This window comes from Berghia stephanieae, chromosome 9, assembly GCF_034508935.2.
Source record: "Berghia stephanieae isolate SIO BIC M18660-M18661 chromosome 9, UCSD_Bste_1.3, whole genome shotgun sequence".
Lineage (NCBI taxonomy): Eukaryota > Metazoa > Mollusca > Gastropoda > Nudibranchia > Aeolidiidae > Berghia > Berghia stephanieae.
Window position 1 is genome coordinate 894,119 of NC_088368.1, and position 12,500 is coordinate 906,618.

General features: G+C 35.3%; 1 protein-coding gene and 1 long non-coding RNA gene across 2 annotated transcripts in view; both read right to left on the reverse strand.

Moving 5' to 3' along the window:
- Positions 1 to 4,978, reverse strand: part of LOC144979107 (uncharacterized) — an 8,324-nt gene extending 3,346 nt beyond the window's left edge. Inside the window, exons 1-3 of the long non-coding RNA XR_013646651.1 lie at positions 4,856 to 4,978; positions 3,604 to 3,730; positions 794 to 928 (exon numbers count right to left, since the gene is read on the reverse strand). This is a non-coding gene — a long non-coding RNA (uncharacterized LOC144979107). The remainder of the gene's footprint in view (positions 1 to 793; positions 929 to 3,603; positions 3,731 to 4,855) is intronic.
- A 316-nt stretch (positions 4,979 to 5,294) lies between these two features.
- The window catches only part of LOC144980231 (uncharacterized), a 13,943-nt gene continuing 6,737 nt past the window's right edge, over positions 5,295 to 12,500 (reverse strand). Inside the window, exons 3-6 of the mRNA XM_078927830.1 lie at positions 11,144 to 11,186; positions 7,945 to 8,079; positions 6,204 to 6,320; positions 5,295 to 5,311 (exon numbers count right to left, since the gene is read on the reverse strand). Coding sequence (XP_078783956.1) covers positions 5,295 to 5,311; positions 6,204 to 6,320; positions 7,945 to 8,079; positions 11,144 to 11,186 — 312 coding nt within the window. The remainder of the gene's footprint in view (positions 5,312 to 6,203; positions 6,321 to 7,944; positions 8,080 to 11,143; positions 11,187 to 12,500) is intronic.

Consider the following 12,500-nt stretch of genomic DNA (forward strand, 5'->3'; position numbering starts at 1 on the left):
GTTCATGATCAGCGCTTGATTTCACGACCAAAATATAGGGAATGAGATTAGTGGAAGAGTAGCGTACCTTGATTGGACGTCACCCATAGTCTGTGACGTCACCGGCGGAAAAGTTATTAGAGAGAGAACGTCATGTTGGTTGTGCTCATATGTCTCTCGTCCGTCAGGAGTACACGCTGCCATCATTTCTTTCACTTCTCCACATTAATGCGCCATGTTGTTTTTGAGCATCCATCCTTTTCCACTCTATCCTCCTCGTGTCCATCCCATCACAATCAAACCAAATTCCTTTCTCAATACATGTCCAACCCAGTTCCATCTCTCCCTTTGTGTCATACAACTGACCCTCTCCATTCTTGTCAATTCCATCATTTATCTGTTGTAAAATGCTGCTGCTATTTTATTCTTAATATTCCTCCTAAATAATTTGTTTTGGAAAGTGTCTACACTTCTTTCATGTTCTTTTTCATCTTCCATGTTTTGCAGACATACAGTAAAACTGTCATGATTAGAGATTTAAAGGGTGTTATCTCTGTCTTTCGGCCGATCTCCTTTGCATTCTTCTATAGCCGATTAACAGAGCATCAAAATTCACCGTCCTGCTTCAGAGAATAAAGAGCAGTTTTGACTAATTGCTCCCCTAATTGCTGAATGGTTGTCACAAGGTGAAGCTTAACTTTATCAGCTTCAGTTTTACCTTGAATATTGAATGTTTCAAGGTTGACAATGCCATTGATGTCTTAAGTAGATCTAGATAAAGGTGTATTATTAAAATTTAGAATTAAGTACTCACAGCACGATTTTCTGCAATATCCTCTGCAAAAGGGCTTTTTTCTTAAGCTTTCACATACACCTGGATTCAAAGCTATTTTTGTAGAACACCATATATCCCCGTAGATATTCTTACAGCCCAAGGGGTGTAGGAAAACTTGAAATCAGAAGTAATAATAATAATAATAATAATAATAATAATAATAATAATAATAATAATAATAATAATAATAAAATAATAATAAATAATAATAATAATAATAATAATAATAATAATAATAATATAAAATAATAATAATTAATAATAATAAATAATAATAATAATAATAATATAATATAATAATAATAATAATAATAATAATGATAATAAGATAATAAATCTATAGTGATCAGATGAGAAAATGTTTGGTTCATTTTCAAAACCTGTCAGAAAGTCCTTCCAAGGAATTTCCTATTTTTGTCACACTAATCGGTAATGAGAAATGACGAAAGACGATCGACTAAGTAAATCCATTACCAATCGACATTGAAGTCCTTTCAAACTGTGAATAGTTGTTCAGAATCGACTCTCAACCACTGTGAATAGTTGATCAGAATCGACTCTCAACGACTGTGAATAGTTATTCAGAATCGACTCTTAACCACAGTGAATAGTTGTTCAGAATCGACTCTCAATAACTGTGAGGAAACATAAAAGATCCCACTAAATGAATGCCTGCATTCCACAACGCCAGGAAATACTGAGTATCCTCAAATCGCCTCTTAACAGGACATGGCAGAACTGCAACAAATATGTGCAGATGGAAACTTGGGAACAGTGATGCCTACCAGAAATGTCAGGCAGCTCCAGAGACCAGCGATCACATCGTCCCCCACTGTCCAGTAACTAAACTTGAAGATGCTATGAAACAGTTCTTTGGGCGGAGGAAGACTATTGAAGCTGGGTTGACGAAATGAATTTGGAGGTGTAACCATACGCTACTACTATTCTCAGTAACTGTGAATAGTTATTCAGAGCCTATTCTTGTTAACTATATACAGCTTGTCGCGAGATGAGTAATTCTCATTTTGACACCAGTTTGTTACAGTTACACATTTTGGCATTTTTTGTGTCAGGCCAAAATTCCAAGCCTCAAGGCTGCCTCATGCCAGCCTCATGTTGTTGACGACGGATATTTTATACCAAGCATTGAGGCCTACGTTCTGGTATATAAAAGTTATCAAATTTGAATTGGACTTTCCGGGTTTTTGTATAGAAATTAATGACCATGTGTTTATGTTGAGGGGCTTGTGCTCTCCAAATTAATATCAAATATGTCTGCTACCTGTTCTTCGAGTGACGGTAGTCCATACTTTAGTAGTTCAGCGCATATTTTGTCTTCTCCTGGAACTTTGTTGTTGCTCAAGCTGTTAAATCCTTTTCTTTTTCTATTGAAGCAAGGACAGTCACTAAATGCATGTATTGGCTCTACGTCTTTGTTTCTAAATTTCGTCTTGTAATGACTTGAAAGAATCGTTGATATCTCATTTGTGTCAATTTTATACTTTCTTGACTCGTCTGTTACTTTTGGGTTTTCGAAAGACTTCTGATTTAACAGCTTTACGCCTTGAACATAGCTTGGTCATTGCTTGCTTTATTTACAGCTGCTTCAGCCTTTGGATTGAGATCCAATGTTTTTAATTCGGTGGTTCTTTTACTTATCTGATGTAACGTATTGTTTCGTTGCCTTTCGAGACACAGTTTCTCATCTTCATCCACTGTAGTTCTGGATTTTTATTCGGAGTTGTTTCGTTTTGTTGACAATATTTCCAAATCTTTAACGTGGGAACGGCATACTTTTCTGTTTGTTATGACGCCAGTTGTGAGCTCGGCGGTTTAATTATTGCTGACCGAGTATTTGTCCACAACACGTCTGGTGTTTGTGCCTGGCCTGTGTTGTTTTGTTGTTCTAAGAGTGGGTCAAACGCTTGTTGGTATTTAATGCGACACTATTCAATCAATTCACAATTCTGTCAATGCTTATTTTTTTGCGTGTTGTTGTCTGATTGTTTTCTGTGCCATAATGTGTGTAGGTTAAATTTGAAACATGTTGTGACGAGTTTATGGTCATGTGATAGGAGCGTGTCAACATATGTTCTTGCATTTGTAATGGCCTTTTTATGTCGCTGTTGACAAAGCATATTATAGTCAATTTGGTTGTGTATTGGCTTTACTGTATCACTGGTTTGATCTCGTAACTAGCCTGTCCATGTTGTCCGGTGACGTGACGGATGGCAAAATGCACTAATTGTGACGAACAGGTTTTTGTCTTCACAAAATTCTAACTGGTCTCTCTCCTTCCTCATTTCGTACCCCGTTTGATTAGGCCCCTATGCACGAGTCGCCTTCTTTTCGTTGTCCTATTTTAGCATTGAAGTCCCCGGCTATTATGGTTATGCCTTTATTGCCTAATATTTATAATGTGATATTTAGATCCTTGCAGGTCGAGCTCATCTGGCTATTTTATCGTACGTTCGCTTGTGAGGGCATAGACATTGATGATGTAAACAGTGTTCGTGTGACCTTTAGTAGTCTTCACATTGAACTCGGCAACGCATATTCTATATACACAACCCATCTATTTTGTACTTTACACAATAAATAATTAATATGGCCCGACATTCAAATATTCGGAATTGGTTCTTCATTGCGATTTGCTTGTGTGTAGAGTTTTGGAAGAAAACATGTTTTTTCAGTTATGTTCTACTAAATTTTTCATTGGATATAGGTTTCAGTAGCCACATGGTATGTACACTTTGTGAATATCATACTAATATAAAATGTAAACTTACGACAATAGCGACATTCTTTTTGGCATGATCTCAATCCGGATATTGGGTGATCTTTACACATATTATTTTGTTTTTTTTTTCTGACAAGCCACTTTTCCTTTTCGGTTATTGCAAAAAGGAAATGGTTCTGAAAATGGACATTAAACGTAGAGAAATGAGTAAATGTTATTGTATGCATGGCGGTGACAAGTAGGAATAATCAAATTATTTAAAGAGATATTTTTCTTTTATTTATAACCAAATAAATCTACATATAAATATATGCGATATATGCCATCACTTTAGCATATATCATTAATACAACGACATCGAAGTGTAAAGATAAATTGACCATTTATATCTAAAACCCATTCCATACTAAGTGTATTATATTAAAATAGATATTGCATGCCAACACTTTGGTCACACGAAAAGCAAAACCCTTTATATTCATGGCGGATTCATTCATCTATCAAATATTAGTAATAAGACATGAATAACTATAGACGTCTATTTGTAATGACAATCTATTATCTTAATGCCTAATTCTAATGGAAAGGAAAGACACTGCTGGTATCACTAAATATTTGTGCAAAGAATTATCATGTCAGCATCCCTGGGATGTCTTAAGGTGTCTAGATAATAGGATATTACAAAGAAGTCTTAAGGTGTCTAGATAATAGGATGTTACAAAGATGTCTTAAGGTGTCTAGATAATAGGATGTTACAAAGATGTTTTAAGGTGTCTAGATAATAGGATGTTACAAAGATGCCTTAAGGTGTCTAGATAATAGGATGTTACAATGATGTCTTAAGGTGTCTAGATAATAGGATGTTACAAAAATGTCTTAAGGTGTCTAGATAATAGGATGTTACAAAGATGCCTTAAGGTGTCTAGATAATAGGATGTTACAAAGATGCCTTAAGGTGTCTAGATAATAGGATGTTACAATGATGCCTTAAGGTGTCTAGATAATAGGATGTTACCAAGATGTCTTACTGTGTCTAGATAATAGGATGTTACAAAGATGTCTTAATGTGTCTAGATAATAGGATGTTACAAAGATGTCTTAATGTGTCTAGATAATAGGATGTTACAAAGATGTCTTAAGGTGTCTAGATAATAGGATGTTACAAAGATGTCTTAAGGTGTCTAAATAATAGGATGTTACGAAGATGTCTTAAGGTTTCTAGATAATAGGATGTTACAAAGATGTCTTAAGGTGTCATGTTGAAATCATGTATTTTTTTGGTATTTATTCCAAAGACTTACTGCAATTTTTACATGTCTTACGACAAAAGTGGTGGAAATAAAGCGGTTGAAAACACAGTGTGGAATTGTTTTTAAACATTTTCTCACAATAACTTTGCTCCATATGATCGTCACAGCCAATTCCTGAATCTGTGGGGAAGTGAAGAAAATAATTGGATAAAGTGAATCATATTTTATATTTTCTAACTAAATAATTTAATTGTTAGTGAGCAGATATGAAATGATAAAAAGCTTAAGACATGTTCTAAGCTTAAAATAAAAAGTCTGAATTTTGAAATGTTACATTTGGGAAATAAGTACGTGACAGATTTGTGTCCTTTTGTCGTGTCCAACAATATTATGTGACGACATACTAACGAAAAGGTGAAGATGGATTGGAACAGTACGAAACCTTTCCATTTTAAACTTTTTGTTAGTACTTTTAAGATGCCAGCATGCATCAGTCCCCGCCACTCTCTACTTAATAAGACAACACAAGTGGAATCACTAATATTAGACTTACGATTAATTCCATGTGCGATCAGAACTCACAAAAGCACACAGTTAATAAAAACATCGAACCAAAACAAAGGAGCTAGCAGCAGCCCCCCCCCCCCAACCCCTCCCCTAGAAAGGTCTTTGTAATTATTATTTGAGACTACATTTTAGAGGACACTTTTAAAGCATTACTGCAAATAACTAGTTTTATCTTAATTGTTATAATTTATGATACTTCGAGTTATTCAAATTATCATATACTTAACATTAAAATTGTGATTTGGTTTTAGAATGTACAACATGGGAATTTCATAAAAATTAACATAGATTACTCTCTCTCTCTCTCTTCAATTTCTTGAACTTGGAAATAGAATTACCTCTCCTCGCCAAACCATGGATAGAACGAAGTTGACGTCAATCAGATGGCTGTAGAGAGTCGTCTCGATCGACGAATATGTACATATTATATGATAATAACATCAGTCTGGAACGACGAATACATACATACTATATGTTAATAACATCAGTCTCGATCGACGAATACATACATATTATATGTTAATAACATCAGTCTCGATCGACGAATACATACATACTATATGTTAATAACATCAGTCTCGATCGACGAATACATACATATTATATGATAATAACATCAGTCTGGAACGACGACTACGTACATATTATATGTTAATAACATCAGTCTGGATCGACGACTACGTACATATTATATGTTAATAACATCAGTCTGGATCGACGAATACATACATATTATATGCTAATTAACCCACGTCAGTATCGGTCGTTGTTTGTGCTACAGGATATCAATCTACACATTCTATATTGATACAAATTTGGATAACGAACTCACGGCAAAATCCACACGTTTTGCTACAAGTATATGGATTGTGATAACAAAACTTTGGATCCTCCTTTATTTTCAGCGTACAATTTTTAAATGGTAATAAGTCTTTGCATACGTCTTCATCTAGTTGGAAAGGGAAGGGGGGGGGGAGGAAGGGGGAGGAAGGGAAAATAATGAACATTATTATTGGCGACACGTCCAGTAAATGTTAAACGTAATCTTTGTAAACATTTCCAGGCCATTTAGTAAAACTCTGCTATGCAATAACTCATATCTGCGAAACGTGTTGATACTTCTAAATGATTAAACATAAAAATGATTTGTAATCGATGCATTATATCTAAATGTATGCCGAGCTGATCTTATTTATTATTCTAATCGGTTTGTCTTGAACTAATCTACAAGAAAACATTTCCATCTCACACTTTATATTCAATGGTATATTTAAAAAAAACATTATTCATCCGATGGGAGAAATTTGTCTCTAGGGTCTATTCAAATGGAAGACTAGAACAACCCAGGCGTCAGCCGTAGTACAGCGCCGCAACGTCAGCTAGTTTGAGGTGACTTGTTCAAGGTCACACACCAAGGCGGGTCGTGTGACGCTGAGCCAGGCTGCCCCTGTCAACGGTGTCAGGAATAATGTTTGAATTCGCCCTAGACTGTTCTATTCACATTTTAGATTCAATTGTCAGCACTCAGTCACACACGATAATGGATACCACATGTGTCTTTGCACTGTTAAATAGGATTCAATAGTCTGATGTCACGTCCGCCCAACAACCATCAGCTTGGTTCTAAAGGAAAATCGGATCTTTTTATTCTTCATGCTGGCTTGAACTTTTTCACATGTCATGTGATCAGAATGTATAAAAGTCAAAACATGATCCGATTTATAATGTTTTTCTCCTCTGGATACACTTTTATGCTCGTTGGAGAAGTTTTTCATAAGGACGTCCACCAGTGTTCCGATAGTTTAGAACCAGTTACTACGGTACTATGCCTCATTACGAGGGAAGTGACGTCACGACTGATGAAGCCTATTTCGTGTTAACCGTGTGTTTGGTATTTACTGTTGTGTCAAAGTTGTTGAAATATTATAGTCATAACGATTCCGATTTCAATTGGTTGAATGTGTAGATAAATGCGTATTAGTCTTTGATATTTTTGTTGCGATTAATATTTTTACTTTCTAGTTTCTCTGCTTATTCAATTATTCACAATTCATATCGAGATATTGCATAAAAATGTATAGGTCTCAATTTGGGATTGTGTTCTACATAAATTTACAATGTAAACAATTTACCAAGAACCTAAGAAAATGTTTTTAAATTTCGGTCGTAGTAGTAGTAGTAGTAGTAGTAGTAGTAGTAGTAGTAGTAGTAGTAGTAGTAGTAGTAGTAGTAGTAGTAGTAGTAGTAGTAGTAGTAGTAGTAGTAGTAGTAGTAGTAGTAGTAGTAGTAGTAGTAGTAGTAGTAATAGTTGAAGTAGTGGTGGTAGTAGTAGTAATAGTAGCAGTAGTAGTAGTAGTAGTAGTAGTAGTAGTAGTAGTAGTAGTAGTAGTAGTAGTAGTAGTAGTAGTAGTAGTAGAAGTAGTAGTAGTAATATTATTGCTGGTGGTAATAGTAGTAGTTTTGGTTGTACTAGCTATAGTAGTAACAGTAGTCTTAGGTTAAAAGTTTGCAGTTGTAGTATCACAAGATTGGAGTAGGAGGTAGTGTCTTTTTAGTTATCAAAATCAACTCACCACAAAGTTTACATGTTTTACGGCAGTCAGCTTGCAATGGTTTGTCACAATAGCTTGGAGTTCTCAAATGATAATCTTTGATCTTTGTTGAACAATATAAGGTACCCTTTTTGTCAAAACATGAGTTTTTGCTGACTGATATAAGTAGAAAATAAAATAAAAAGTGATAGACATGCGAAAAGTAAGTATCTATTCTCTCATTGTTGTAACTAAGACAGTCGTATGCCTCGCAGTCTGAATGACGCTTGCTGAGAATTGTGTGTGATTCAGTCACAGATTTGTTAAAACCTCACTTAGTACAGCTGCTCTCTCCATTCATGTTGTTAATTGTTTCCATTGGCAACGGCCCTGAATCAGAGTTTTGTCGTCGTCAAGATCTTGTTGTGACTTTAGTACGGAGGGCATTGCTTGCAGTTTTTCTTAGTTCTTCAGGGATTAATTCGGTCTCATCTGAATCTATAAACTTCTTATATGTAGAGAGTCCTGGTTCAGGGTAATTACTATTGGTGTTGGTGGTCTCCCTACGTATTTGTTACCATTATTAGGTAGTCTTAATAATATTCGTCTATAGAAAAATTTTCCTTTTCATTTCTTTAATCAAATCTAGTTAGTAAGGCAAATATCAACAAGCTAAGTGTGTTCAAATCATCCCTCAATGACCACTGTGTTCAAATCATCCCTCAATGACCACTGTGTTCAAATCATCCCTCAATGACCACTGTGTTCAAATCAACTCTCAATGACCACTGTGTTCAAATCATCCCTCACTGACCACTGTGTTCAAATCATCCCTCAATGACCACTGTGTTCCAATCATCCCTCAATGACCACTGTGTTCCAATCATCCCTCAATGACCACTGTGTTCAAATCATCTCTCAATGACCACTGTGTTCAAATCATCCCTCAATGACCACTGTGTTCAAATCATCCCTCAATGACCACTGTGTTCAAATCATCCCTCAATGACCACTGTGTTCAAATCATCCCTCAATGACCACTGTGTTCAAATCATCTCTCAATGACCACTGTGTTCCAATCATCCCTCAATGACCACTATGTTCAAATAATCTCTCAATGACCACAGGGCCAACGGAAATACTTAACATTCAGAGCGAGACTGTCCGCCGGAAGGAGACAAAGACATTGCCGGCTACATACTTATTTGAATCCATATGTGGAGTGTCTTTATTATTCATGTTGAAATCTTCCATTAAAATTCTTTAGGGCACACGTGGTACAGCCATAAGGGGAGACGTGGTACAGCCATAAGAAGACACGTGGTACAGCCATAAGGGGACACGTAGTACAGACACAAGGGAACACGTGGTACAGCCATAAGGGGACACGTGGTACAGCCATAAGGGGACACGTGGTACAGCCATAAGGGGCCACGTGGTACAGCGTTAAGGGGACACGTGGTACAGCCATAAGGGGACACGTGGTACAGCCATAAGGGGACACGTGGTACAGCCATAAGGGGACACGTAGTACAGTCATAAGGGGACACCTGGTACATCCATAACGGGACACGTGGTACAGTCATAAGGGGACACGTGGTACAGTCATAAGGGGACACGTGGTACAGCCATAAGGGGACACGTGGTACAGCCATAAGGGGACTTGTGGTACAGCCATAAGGGGACACGTGGTACAGCCATAAGGGGACACGTGGTACAGCCATAAGGGGACACGTGGTACAGCCATAAGGGGACACGTGGTACAGACATAAGGGGACACGTGGTACAGTCATAAGGGGACACGTGGTACAGCCAAGGTAAAAGATTTTTTGAAGCTTAGAATTACTGTCAAATCGTAAAATTATAAAATTATTTTTACAAATTGAAAAACGAGTGAATTGCAAACCTTAAAAAATCAACTGTAATTCTATCACCTCTTGATTCAACAGAATTCAATGACATTTTGATGGATCGTAATGCTCAGATTTGGCCATAACAAGAAAGATGGAACTGTGTATTTTCTAAACCAGTATACAAAATACACACGTGTATATTTTCTAGACAAGAAATTCTATTTGAATGTAACAAGCGCTGTGCCCGACAACTTCGTATAGATATTGCTGATTGTAACCCATAAAAATGGACCACCTTAGCCTATTCTTAAAAACTTTTCTGGCTATTTTTTGTTTTCTTTTATTCCCTATAATTGATTTATTTTATTCTTCCCTCATTCAGATTGTATTTTTTTCCAAAGAAGTTGCAGATAGGCTTTTAACTGCTAAATGAACACGTAAATTATAATACTCGTTTTGTTTAAGCGGCATGATTTCAGTATAATAATATAAACATTAATAAAACATTTCCTCACGTTTCGTAATAATTTTGAGCTGAATCAATATGGGTGAACTCATGAAATTCTCTCTAACTCATCGTTATAATACATTGTCAATAGAAACGACCATGGCGTGGATTTGGTGACGTGTCAACTCTTTTCATTTTATTTGTCCAATCGGAATAATCACTTTCTCAATGCTAATGGTAATGATGATGATGATGATGATGATGATGATGATGATGATGATGATGATGATGATGATGATGATGATGATGATGATGATAATGATGATGATGATGATAAAGATAATAATAATAATAATAATAATAATAATAATAATAATAATAATAATAATAATAATAATAATAATAATAATGATAATAATAATAATAATAATAATAATAATAATAATAATAATAATAATAATAATATAATAATAATAATGATGATATGATGATGATGATATAATAATAATAATATAATAATATAATAATAATAATAATAATAATAATATAATAATAATAATAATAATAATAATAATAATAATATGATGATGATGATGATGATAGATGATGATGATGATGATGATGATGATGATGATGATGATGATGATGATGATGATGATAATAATATAATAATAATAATAATAAAATAATATAATAATAATAATAATAATAATAATAATAATAATAATAATAATAATAACCTTATTAACCTTTTCCATTTTTTCTTTAGTTTTTTCAAAGTAATCATAATGTTCAGTTTTTGATTTACTCATTCTATAAATATGTCAATTGTGTATTAGTGATTATCTAAGAAAACAAAACTGTTTCTGCTTTAGTTCAATTGGATTTTTGTGCTCCTGCCATAGAAAAGTTACAACTATATAAATACAATATGACTCACCTCCTCTGTTTTCCCTGTGCCCCACCCCTGCATTGACTGAGAGCTGCAATCAAAAACTCAGGAAATAATTTGGAGGTAAATTAACTTCATAAAGTTTACCGTCAAAGAAAAGTATAAGGAATGAGTTAGGTCTTGTTTTGTTTTGGCAATTACGTGTCAAAACAAAACCAAACAGCGGCTGTCACAACCTTCTGAGCTCGCATAGGAAACGGGTCGAAATTTTAAACGCTCGCGTAGAAAGAAAACTTTTATTCTTCTCCTCAAATTACTTTTCACATGTTATCTCTTATAATAAATTGTCCAATTTTACACCAATGGGTAAACCAATTGGATCCAACATCAAAATAGAGATTTTTATAATTGGTTTGATGAGTTAAGTATTAATGTATTCAAATCATATTTAACTATCTGGTATATTTCGTTGCATCAAGTAATGCAGAGTTCTCGTGTTCTTGTGTTCTTTGACAAAGGACACGATGACCTAATAAAAGACAGAATCCAATAATTTTTTAAAAATATAATACGCAATTCTTCTTTCCCCCCCCCCCTATATTTGGGGGGGGGGGGGGGCGGAAGTGGCTGAGTAGTTAAGGGCATTGCACTGTGATCCGGAAGGTCTCGGATTCGAGCCCCGCTGCAGACACTTTCGGTTTTATCCTTGGGTAAGATTATTAACCCCCAATTTGCTCACTGTGACAACATGTGTGATTCCTGTTGACATCAGACATCCTGTTTGATGGATTATCTATATTCCTTCATGGGATGCCTCGGCGACGGATCTTATGGTGTCGTTGCAAACGAGCGTAATTTTTAAGGATTTATTTCAGATTATAGAAGTAGATATCATATCTAGATTCCTTGCATAAACGATAAAAACAATCATCATCCTCAATTGTCGTGGGAAAACCAAGGAAAAGGCAGTTTGCCAACAAATCATACACGGTGATGCTTGATGCAGTTTGACAACAAATCATACACGGTGATGCTTGATGCAGTTTGCCAACAAATCATACACGGTGATGCTTGATGCAGTTTGCCAACAAATCATACACGGTGATGCATGCAGACTCCTGAAGACATTTTTGCTGTTGTCAAGCTCCTTCAAACAGCAGAATGTTTTCTAGATTAAATGGTTTGCCTTTGAAGCCATGCGGTCAACCGATATAATAGTTTTAGCAAACTCAAGGCCAATATTTTTGCTGTCTTTACATGTTTCATTTTTTACCATTAAACTGGTGTTCAAATGTAATAGGTGCTTTCTTATTTGTGATAGTTATCACATTGGTCTTTGGATACGTTCCATTTATATATTATTTCCTGATCTTGTAGATTATGTAGATCGTCATTCAGCGTCTGC